At 32.1% G+C, this 11,583-nt stretch overlaps 1 protein-coding gene across 3 annotated transcripts; it reads left to right on the top strand.

Moving 5' to 3' along the window:
- Positions 1-4,834: 4,834 nt before the first annotated feature.
- On the top strand, positions 4,835-11,516 carry LOC111435049 (serine/threonine-protein kinase STY46). Of its 3 annotated transcripts, none has more exons than XM_023072365.1 (16): positions 4,835-5,170; positions 5,687-5,801; positions 6,568-6,665; positions 6,830-6,949; positions 7,221-7,275; positions 7,642-7,752; positions 8,150-8,200; positions 8,338-8,507; positions 8,600-8,707; positions 9,216-9,289; positions 9,401-9,576; positions 9,784-9,879; positions 10,218-10,298; positions 10,406-10,459; positions 10,572-10,706; positions 11,294-11,516. In XM_023072365.1, exons 1-16 carry the CDS (start codon positions 4,974-4,976, stop codon positions 11,375-11,377), a joined length of 1,725 nt encoding a protein of 574 aa, XP_022928133.1. In that variant the 5' UTR covers positions 4,835-4,973; the 3' UTR covers positions 11,378-11,516. The 3 variants fall into 3 exon arrangements, 2 of the variants coding, with proteins under 2 accessions (XP_022928133.1, XP_022928132.1); XM_023072364.1 differs by having other exon boundaries at positions 4,859-5,170; positions 8,150-8,194; XR_002709022.1 differs by lacking the exons at positions 10,572-10,706; positions 11,294-11,516 and having other exon boundaries at positions 4,859-5,170; positions 10,202-10,298; positions 10,406-10,440.
- Positions 11,517-11,583: the final 67 nt, after the last annotated feature.

The raw sequence follows: 11,583 nt of genomic DNA, 5'->3' as shown, positions 1-11,583 counted from the left end.
TTTTGTTTTATAATATATTTTGTAACGAAAAAACTAAATAATTTATAATATATTAATTATAGAATTTAAATTCATAGATAAAATTATAAAAAAAAATGTTGTTCATCCACTAAAAATAATTTTTAACCTAATATATTTTTTATTAAAAATATTAAAATAGGCAACGGCGTGCTTCTGTGCTCTGTTTGGATAATGTTATTTATTTATTTATTATTATTTATTTAAAATGGTTATATTATAATATTCTTACCTGAAAACATGCCTTTTTTTTTTTTTTTTCTTTTTTCTTTCTTCTCTGACAAACTTTACTAACTCCGTTTGCTTTCCGTCGCCGATTCCAGCGGCTACTACTCGCCGCCTCGCTGGCAAACCCACGTGCTTCACTGACATTCTAATTTTTGGCTCTTCATTGCCTCCAAAGGCCACCCATCTGCCACCTCATATTATGTCGACATTCCACGTCGTCGCCATGTCATCCCTCATCTCCCTGCCATATCACTCCCCCACCCACCTCCCACTGTCTGCCATGTGGATAACGTGGATAGCGTGGTCTTATTATTATTTTCTTTTTGTTCTTTTTAACTTTCGAGCTCTACTTGCCTATGTGAATCTCACTAAATGAATGTGTATTGGAGAGAGAAACGTCGTTGAGATTCAAAAAGAGCGGATTGTGAGATCCGACATTTATTAAAGAGGGAAACAAGTGTCAGCAAAGACGTTGGGCCCTCAAATGGAAACCCAAAAAATGGTAATATCTAGTAACAGTAGACGGTGTGTCGGCGAGAACGCTAGGCCCAAAGGAGGTGGATTGTAAGATCCAACATCGATTGAAAAGAGAAACTCTGTTGGCCATGAATGGCGTGGATTATGAGACCTCGTCGATTGGAGGAGGAGTGAGTGCGGACAGAGAAAACTTAAAAAATACAATATTGCTCCTGGTAGACTTGGGCCGTTACAAAATCTATCATTTTAAAACCACAATATAAAAGTTATTTTTTTTTTATTTTTTCTTTTTCCTATTAAACCCAAAGGAAGGTTTAAAACTAAAAATTAATTAAAAAAATTATATTAAGAAAAGTGTAAAAATTAATGAAAAAACACAATTTTCAAAAATTAAAACTGAATTAATATTTTTAAATTTTTTTTTTTTATTTTGAGATCAAAAGGTTCTGTTATTACATCCAAAATACTTATTTATTTTAAATTAATTTATAACCAAAATATTTAAAAAAAAAAAAAAAAAAAAGGTCAGCTCGCTCTTAATCTTAATTATCAGTTAATTAATTAAAAGCCGTTCTCAAATCCCCACAAATCAGGACCCTAATTTTCATTTAAAAAAACAAAATAAATTAACGGATCGTGGCCCCACGATCCACCATCAACTTGCTCCCATTATCCAATCAGAGCCGTTGATTCTTTTTCTCGAGATAAATCATGGTTACTTCCACGATTTGCATGCTTCGGATTTTTTAATATTATCATAAAACTTCTTTAAAAAAAAAAAAATCATCAATAAATTTTTCTTTAATTTTAAAATTATATATTAAATTTTTTAATATTAGCATTAAAATTTAATGATTTTGAATATTAATATGATAATGATCGATATATCCAAAAAAAAAAATATTATTATCAACTAACATATATTGAATCAGTATTATTCATACGTTAAGCTATTAACAAAGAGAATAATTATCATTATCTTCTTATAAATGCAATTTGAATAAACACGGCAGCCACATCTTTAAATAAATATTTTAAACGTTTTAGAAAATAAAAAATTCAAAATAAATTACGACCTTAAATAAATTTATATGTATGTAGTTATTGTTTTTTTATTTGGATAGATTTGAACATTTAATCTCATATTCAGATAATTTCTTAAATTATTAATATTAATATTTTAAACCATATTTAGAATTTAGTTATTATAGTTAATTATCGTATCTCGCGTTATACTAAAAAAAAATTTATTATTATTATTATTATTATATTAATTTTGTAAAGTGTTAATATATATATATAGGTATGAGCAAAACAGGTATCTGGTTGTGGGCCCACGAGAATACCTGGCAGATTAGATCTAGCCACGTGGCATTGAGCCCTCGTAAAACGACGCCGACTTGGATTCCCATACAGTTTCTTATCCTTTGATTGAAGCAAAAAGCTTCTCATCCCATCACGATTCCGTTGCCAGCTCATTTAATTCCTAGTTTTTTCACAAATATATATTTAAAAATTAATAATAATTATTTTATATTGATATTTAGCTAGTTAATTTAAATGGTAAATTATTTTGTTTAATCCCAATTATTTGGTAAATGTATAATAATAATACATTTTTTAAAAATAGAATTAATAAAAAATTTATAAGATAAAACCGACCCGAAAGAAGGATAAGGTTGAGCTATTTAAATATCTGAAAGAATATGACAAGTTTTCAAAAAAGTTATTTTTTTAAAGTTAGTAGGTATCTAAAACGTACAATAAATTAAAATAAACGAATGAGAAAAAAATTAAAATATAATTTTTGTTCGAGTATTTCTTTTAAAGTTAATTTTATTTGAATAAAAATATTATAATAATAAATCTCATTTATGAAAAAGATACGAAAGGAATATGAAAGGATTTATTTGGCATAAAATTAAAAGCGTGGAAATTTACCCAAAAAAAAATCTAATTTAATTTAAAATATATTTATAAATACAACAAATTGGAGTATTTTTTAAATTTAGAAGTTAATGAATTAAATTACATATTAAAAAAAATATAATTTTGGGATGTCAAAAGGATATTCGTTGGGATTAAAGCACCTAATTTTGTCAACTATATAGCTTGTTGACTCACGTGCCCTATTTAATTATCTCTAAAATAATTGCTTAAAAAAATATTTAAAATAATAATAATAATAATTTAATTTATTTTTTTTAAATCACTCAGATCCCTAAATCCTTGCAACGAAGGGAATTATTTATTAGCTTTCTTTTGTGGCTAAATACTTAATAATTGTCTTTAATATTTTATGTTATTTCAAATATAAATTTTAAAAAAAAATTATTCTATTGATATATTAAAGAAAATCAAAATTTAAATGCAAATAATCAAAAAATTGAAATAAAGATCGGTTTTTTTTAATGAAAAATAATAAAACAAATATTTAAAATTATTAGTTGAATCTATTTATTCACGAGGGGAATAGAGACAGAGACAGAGAGAGAATAATCAAAATATGAAATTACGGATATACCCTCGAGGAAACTAAGTTTTCCTCCCAGCATTCTGGAGGTAAAATCGGGCCCCACCACATTTCCGCAATAGCTAATATACAATCAATAGGGTCAAAACTGTCTTTTGATACCCTCCTCTTGAGCTTATCCAAACCTGTGGGCTCCACGGAATATGCCACGTTTATGGGCCCCACAAATGGATTATTTTTATTTAATTTATTTATTTTTTATATTTATAATGGGTAAAATGTCAGTGGGAGTACTACAGAAAAGAATAGAGATCTATAATACCCATTTATTTAGAGTGGGACCCACTTTCTTTTTTTATTTTATAAATTTAGAAAATAAATAAATAAATATTGAATTTAGTTTATCCAAAACAAAACCTTCTAGCGCATCGTGCTGCTCCATCATCCGCCACACGCATCCGATCATTTTTTTAAATAATATTATTTAAATTATTACATAAAAATTAAAATTTTAGAAAAAAAATGATTTTCTAAACAAAAATTTAGAAATTTAACTAATTTTTTTTAATTAAAGATTAAAAAATAAGTTAAAGTAATTAAAAAATGCTCCAAAAAAGGGATAATTAAAAGAATGCTTTAATTTGTTTGACTAATTAAGACTCTTAAAAATGTCATTTAAAAAAATAGATAAGAACAAACATATTCTTTTAAAATTTAAAAATTTAATAATAATAATAAATGTAAAATCATTAATTGTACGTCCCTTCAAATAGGACGAAAATAGTATTATTTGTTTTTTTGCAGAAAAACCCTTACAAAAAAGCCATTTTCTACTTGGGCCCAGCAAGATGCCAAGTGCTCGCCCTCATGGTAACAACTGTACACCTCCCCGCATACCAATTTTCCTCCTCTTTAATTGAAAATGAAAAAAGGCGTCGCCGGATTAGCAGTAGAATCCTCCTCGGCTCCGACCCTCAGCTTCCGCAAAACCGGTTTAATTAAATTTTTTTTTTAAATAAATAAAATAAAATAAACACGTCAAATTTTCGTTCAATATTTTAAAGGGTAGATTTAAAAAATATAAAACTAAATTGTAATGTTCTATGCTAGGGATTCAGACGAAATATCAATTCTGCCTGACATTCATCTAGGACGTGACTGTTTTACCCATTGGTAGCTTTTAAGAGTGAAATCTATCCCTACAGATCAACACGAGCCTTTTTAGCATGCTAAATTGTAATGTTCTATGTTCTATGCTCGGGATTTAGACGGAATATCAATTCTGCTTAACATTCACCTAAGTTGTGGCTGTTTTACCTATTTGTAGCTTTTAAAAGTGAAAACTATTCTTACTGATCAACACGAGCCCTTTTAGCATGGTTTGTTCGCACTCAAAAATTCATTTAGGAGAGAAGGTCACCAGATTGATTTATGGTAAATATATTTAATTTTAATTTTTTAAAAATTAGCTACCAAAAAAAATAAGAGACGATTGAGGGACTAACCTTTTGTATTGTGATTTAAAAAATAAAAAAATTATTTAATTAAATTAAAGCATTAATTTCCGTTTTTGAGTCCGCGACTCGCCCTATTAAATCAGTGTCTTCATATAAATACCGTTTTTGGTTCTGGTTTTGGGTTTCTTTTCTCACAATCAACCGTTGTTTTGCTTTTTCACGTAAAACCTTCGTCTGCAAACGAAAGCGAGAGAGAAAGAGAGATCGAAAGCTTGTCGCATTTTATTCTCTTTGGCTTTTGCTTTCTACATTTTTCCCTAATGGTTATGGAGGATAACGAGAGCTGTGGAAGTAGAGCGTACGGCTCCTTGTCGCCGGCGCAGTCTCGGCAACAGAGGCAGAAGTTTGAGGTCTACAATGAGGTTCTTCGCCGTCTGAAGGATTCCGTCAACGAGGAGACGCTTCAGCCTGGTTTCGATGACGAACTATGGCTTCACTTTAATCGCCTTCCTACTCGGTATCTTTAACCTACTCTTTGCTTCCGTACTCTCTCCTACATTTCTTCTTTTTTTTCGTTTTGACTTGTTTATCGCGTTTTCCTGATCGAGATTCTCGTTTTTCTTCAATCCGTTGTTTGCGTGCTGGTTTGACGGTTGTTGATTTCTGGATTGCGATGTATTTTCGTTTGTGTTGGTAATCAATGTTGTTTTTGCATGTTTATTTGGATTTTTTTTTTATCATTATTATTGGATTAGAATCGGATCAGGTTTTCAGTTTTGGAGTGGAGAGAGCGGATTGTGTTATTGATATTGGCGAGTCGACAGTTGTTTTCTTGCTCTCTTGAATTAACCGATTCGATGTTAGTTTGCTTTGGAATTTCTTTTTTGCTTTATTGCTTCTGTTTGCAATGCAAGTTGTGGTCGTCCTCAACACTTCCTGAATTTTGCCGTTTAGTCTTTGTGTATCCCGTATTCTTTTTCTTCGCCTTGTTCGGTTGACAAATAGTTGATCAATTAGATTCAATGCTCTGCAGATATGCTCTCGATGTAAATGTGGAGAGGGCAGAAGACGTTCTCATGCATAAAAGATTATTGCAATGTGCTCACGATCCTGCAAATCGACCTGCAATTGAAGTTCGCCTAGTGCAGGTGAGCGTCATTGAGCGCTTTCCCTTTTTCCCCTTTCTCCAATCATGACACGTCAAGAACGTAGTGTTATGTGCATTTTGTTGTTTAGAACTGGATTACTGGATGGTATATATCCTGCATAGAACGTTTTCTGGTCATTGATGAACGACCAACAGTTATTTATGTACCATTATCAGATTATTTGGTCATCTCTTTTTTTGTAATGGATGGAACACCGTTTATTTTCTATCGGTCTTATTGCAAATTAGGAAAAAATAATAGTAATCATACAATAGGTTAAATTGATTCATCTACTGTGCTTTCACCTTATGACTGGTTGGGTAAGTCATTAATATGGAATGTTAGTGTTTACGTTAACAAAGATAAATAAAGCAATTGAATCTAGGCATTTTGAAGCATGCAAACCAGCATTCTAGACCACTAGGCCAATTAAATTTTTATTGTAATCTTAGACTTCTGAAGTTCTGCTGCAAATTTCTTTGGCTGAATTTTTCAATAGTATCCGTGTTTTTATTTTTTGTAAAAAAATCCATATGGCTGTTGATCTTTGTAAGTTTTCTTTATTATTGAGTTGGGAAGTTTTGTTTCATTTAGAATTTAAACGCTTATCTGGAATCGATGTCACTTATTTGCTCTCATTTCGTGATTTAAAATTTGTATTCTTAAGGATTGCGAATAGTTACATGAGGGGGCATTTTTATTCTCCCACCTTACTCTCCTTTGGTGCATCTTCAGTAAATTAATATTATCAATCCCACTCCTCTAGGTCCAAGCCATTTCTGATGGGAATTCAGCTGATTTTGCTGCTTCCGGTCCTGTAAAAGACACAGATCATAATTCTTCAAATTTACCGAGCAGGCAGAGGTATGCTTTTATGTCTTTATATTCTTGTATGATTACTGTCAGTAGTCTCTGATTATGTTAACTTTATGCAATGTTATCGTGTTTGATTACTGTCAGTGTTGATTTAATATTTATTATCTTTTTATTAATGTATGGAATCTTCTGATGGTTTTATAATTTGTTAGCATACATCCACCACCTGCCTTTGGGTCATCTCCCAACCTTGAAGCCCTCGCCCTTGAAGCTAATAATGCTCAGGATCAGGAGGTTGATCATTCCGTACATGCCAAAACACAATCTTTCCGGTAATCACTGTTCCCTTCCATAATGAATCAAACAGGTATAGTTTTACTGAATTTATTATTATTTTTAATTATTTAATTATTTACTTCAAATGATCTGATTCGTTTTAAAAGGTCCATCTGTTTCATACATGTACAGGTAATTCTGTGAGAGGAAATATCGTTTATTGAAACTTAACTGTTTTTTATAACTGGATCACTTTTTCCTCATTCTATCGAAGGTTTCTGCATTTGATTGACGTTTATTTCTCTATTGGTTTGCTAAATAATGTAGGCCGATGCATGAAATAACTTTCTCTACGGATGACAAGCCAAAACTTCTCAGTCAGGTATCTCACATAGACTTGGTTCCTCTTCAGAAGAGTATGCGTGTATGTTAGGCACATGGTATTCTTATGCTAGTCACCTTTGGTCCTGTCAATGAGTTACTAGTTTAGGCACTATGTAAACCTCTTTTATGAAAGCCAGTCATGTCCATTAACTCAGTAATAAAGGGTAGCATTCTTAGTTGATCTTACAATGAAGCTCTTATCAATAGGTACTTTATATATATATGAGATGTATCAATAGATTATTCACTTGAAACTGGACCTTGCTAATGACTAGTCATATAAAGCGTGGGAACCAGTTTCAGAATCTTTTACCTTGACATCTTTTACTGTGCTGAGCTGCAGCTTCTTTTTGTATATTTTTAGTTGACTTCCTTGCTTGCGGAGATTGGTCTGAATATCCAGGAGGCACATGCATTTTCCACTGTTGATGGTTACTCCTTGGACGTTTTTGTAGTTGATGGTTGGCCCTATGAGGTATATTATTCTTTTAGGTACATTTGAGCTGTAATGTAGTCTCTCTTTTCTATCTTCGCTTTCCAAAGTGAAAGGAAAATATATGTAATAAGGCATATTGGTCTGCTCTGTTCCTTTCCCTTACAAGGCCTATCTGTGCTTAAACCTTGAGCTCCGATTGTGAAAATGTTAAGGGTTAAAGTGTAATGCCGTCAAGTCCACCTCTTTTAATGTATAGCAATATATAGGTGCCAATAAATGTTTAACCTCTAATATTCGTCCTTTCCTAATGTTGTGAGAGCAATATTAATCGGGAAGGTAAGGATAACTGTGGTTTTGGATAGTTTTCTTTACTGGACATACAAGCTGTAATTTTAACTAATGCTCAAATCTAATCTGTATTTTGGCATTGAAACAGGAAACAGAGCGATTGAAGACTGCGATAGAGAAGGAAATCATACAGGTTGAGGTTGCTCCTTATCTAATTATTGGTTACATCAACATAGTGCATCTAGATTCCAATTTCTTTTATGATTATTTGCCCTGTCAACTCATGTAGACAATGTTTCTCTTTCTCTTCGGAATTCTTTTTTTTTTAATTTTCAGAGGAAGGCTTGGCCAAATCATAAATCCTTTTCAATAAGGGAACGGGATATATCAATTAAACCTGATCCTGATCGTGTGGAAATTCCCACGGATGGGACTGATGTATGGGAAATTAATCCTAGACATCTGAAGTTCGAGCATAAAGTTGCATCTGGGTCATATGGAGATCTGTAAGTCCGAAATGTTTCCCCATGTCTCTCTTATGTGTATATGTTTGGTACAATTTTATGTAAAGCCTAAATATCATTGTCAACAAAACCAGGTATAAAGGTACATACTGCAGTCAGGAAGTCGCTATTAAAGTCCTTAAACCTGAACGCGTAGATTCAGATATGCAAAGTGAGTTTGCCCAGGAGGTGTACATTATGAGGTAGGTCAGATATTGTTAATCTGTTATTCATAATCTAACATATATTTTATGCTGATTTTGATTGGTTTTCTTAGCATTCATGACATTGGAATTATCATTTCTTTGAGGTCAATAAATTCCTCTCGTTTTGTGATTGAAATTGATCCAATCCTTTTCTTGATTGGAGAGGAATGGAAGCAAGGAACATAAGGGATGGTTTACGATTTTGATACGCAGATTTTGAAATGGAGGGAAGTATATAATTGACAGAATATCTGGTTCCAGTTATAATTAGTGTTCTTGAACGCTTCATTAGCTACTTGTCACATCAAGTTAATATCTGTCATTAATGAATTTGTTTTTTGAAAATAAATATCCCTACAAAGTATTCTTCTTTTGCTTTCCTTTTTTTCAATGTCTTTTCTCACTTTCTCATTCTAGTGATGTGTGGAGAGGTTGAGCTAGCCTGCTTTATGCTGAGTTCATGTTATTAACCTTTTGATGAACATTTTTTTTTTGTGCCTGGCAGAAAAGTCAGGCATAAGAATGTCGTACAGTTTATAGGTGCATGTACTAAACCTCCAAGCTTGTGCATAGTAACAGGTGAATCGAATATTTTGCTAAATTTTCTTCTAACCCTATTGCACTGAATAAACCAGCATACATTAGTTCTTGCGGTTAATCTGAAGCCATTTTTCTATTTCTTCAATTCAGAATTTATGTCTGGTGGTAGTGTCTATGACTATCTACATAAACAAAAGGGCACTTTTAGGCTTCCATCCTTGCTCAAGGTAGCCATTGATGTTTCTAAGGGAATGAACTACTTGCACCAAAATAACATCATTCACAGAGATCTCAAGGCCGCTAATCTTTTGATGGATGAAAATGAAGTAAGGACAATTTCTTTCCGGTCTTTCATTTTGATGTCATGCATGCTGCCTCGACGTTATTTCTTTATATGGGTTGTTGCAAATTTCTCTAGATTCAAAAGCTTGATAATTGTAGATGGAGTTGTATGTGTAAATTGTATAATTTAAACTCAATTTGTTTTGTTATTCTGAATATGTGCATCTCTCTCACACCACCTTACCCTACAGGTTGTCAAGGTTGCTGATTTCGGCGTCGCCAGAGTGAAAGCTCAATCAGGAGTCATGACTGCAGAAACTGGGACATATCGGTGGATGGCTCCTGAGGTATATATTCATGGGAATATGGAGATTCAATATGTTAACTGTAGGACCTGGCATTATCCCATACCACTCTATCATGTTATTGCGCACAAACCACAGATTACATGCTCGAATATACGTGGGGTTTTGGTACTCGAGTTATAGAAACTAACCTTCAATCCCGTGCACACCGAACACTGTTAGCCTGTTATCATCTGAGTATTCTGGCTGCTGTGATTCTAATCAAATTGGTATATTGCTACCAAGTAGTCATTCGTTCTACAAAAACTAGCTGAAAGTTTTCGGAAATAAATAGTAAACTCATATTGTCATCTTCTTACTCCAGTTACTTCGTATTGAAGGTTATTGAACACAAACCCTATGATCACAAGGCTGATGTTTTCAGTTTTGCAATTGTCTTGTGGGAGCTGCTTACTGGAAAGGTACAATAAATAAATGGCGATCCACCATTTCTCCCTCTCCCTGCAACATAGTTCCTAGCTTTCTTTTTCCTTTCCTATAAACGATGGCCGTTTGTTTTGCTTGCTAGCTACCCTATGAATTCCTTACTCCATTACAAGCTGCAGTCGGAGTGGTACAAAAGGTACAATTTTATTCCATAAAATTAAGTGCTCCAATGGCTTCCTGAAAGAGAAAAAGAAGCATATTACTTGCATAAATTAGTAGTCTAATCGGTCATGTATGTTTTTTTTCAGGGTTTACGGCCTATTATTCCAAAGCACACTAATCCGAAGCTGGCTGAGTTGCTGGAAAAATGCTGGCAACAAGACCCCTCATGCAGGCCTGACTTCTCTGAAATTATCGACATATTGTTGCAGATAACTAAGGAAGTAAGTTCTTTCTATATTTGCTTGTCTACAGTTTTATATTTACTTAAAAAAGAATGTTTCCTTTATTTAATATTAATACTATTAGGTTATTTATTTTTTAAAATTGTGTTTATGGTTTTAAAAACCCACATTTATTAGTTTTTAAAATGTGACTGGGATTTTGAAAACATTTCCAAAAAATAGATAACAAAAATAAATAAGCTTAATTTTCAATATCTAAAATAATCGAAAGATTATTAAATGTGACCTCGTTTGTTTGATTATTTGTCTTAAATGAATAAAAAAATCTGTAGCCTAAGTTTCTATTGAAGTTAATATTTAAATATTCTTCAATTTAATTCTTTTAAATTCTTGATTTTATCTGTTAATGATATTTATTTGATTATAAATAAGATAACTCTCGGTGGATTAATCCAACATTCTCAACTATTATATTAAAAAATGGCTTAATTTTGTTAACAAGTAATTGATGTATAATACCAAATTGACCCATCGAAGTTCATTACTTCTAATTGGCAAAATTTAATAATTATCATATCCAAGAAAGTTTCCATTAAAGCATATAAATTATAATATTTTGTTTGCAGGTTGCAGAAGATGGCGACGAACGACGGAAGGAGAAGAGTGGAGGATTACTTTCTGTGTTGAGACGAAACCACAATGAGAAGTGAAAAGAAGAGAAAGAGCGTTGCCAATTTTACAGTCGCCGTCGTCATCATCACTATGTATAGTAAATTTGCCCTCACTCCTTTTACTTTCCTTCATTTTTTTTCTTCTATCAATTTTTCTAACCGATTAATTATTTTCCCCACTGCCGAAGTTTTATGCTTTTTTTTTTTTTTTTTTTTTTTTTTTTTTTTTTTTTTTTTTTTTTTTT

This window comes from Cucurbita moschata, unplaced genomic scaffold (assembly GCF_002738365.1).
Source record: "Cucurbita moschata cultivar Rifu unplaced genomic scaffold, Cmos_1.0 Cmo_Scf00048, whole genome shotgun sequence".
NCBI classification, from domain to species: domain Eukaryota; kingdom Viridiplantae; phylum Streptophyta; class Magnoliopsida; order Cucurbitales; family Cucurbitaceae; genus Cucurbita; species Cucurbita moschata.
This window is presented reverse-complemented; position numbering and strand designations above follow the sequence as displayed.

Bases quoted from the DNA above. Each gene is read 5' to 3' on its own strand.
- LOC111435049 (XM_023072365.1), top strand. From the start codon at position 4,974: ATGGTTATGGAGGATAACGAGAGCTGTGGAAGTAGAGCGTACGGCTCC. The intron at 5,171-5,686 runs GTATCTTTAACC...AATGCTCTGCAG, and splicing joins TTTAATCGCCTTCCTACTCG to ATATGCTCTCGATGTAAATG. The intron at 9,290-9,400 runs GTGAATCGAATA...TCTTCAATTCAG, and splicing joins AAGCTTGTGCATAGTAACAG to AATTTATGTCTGGTGGTAGT.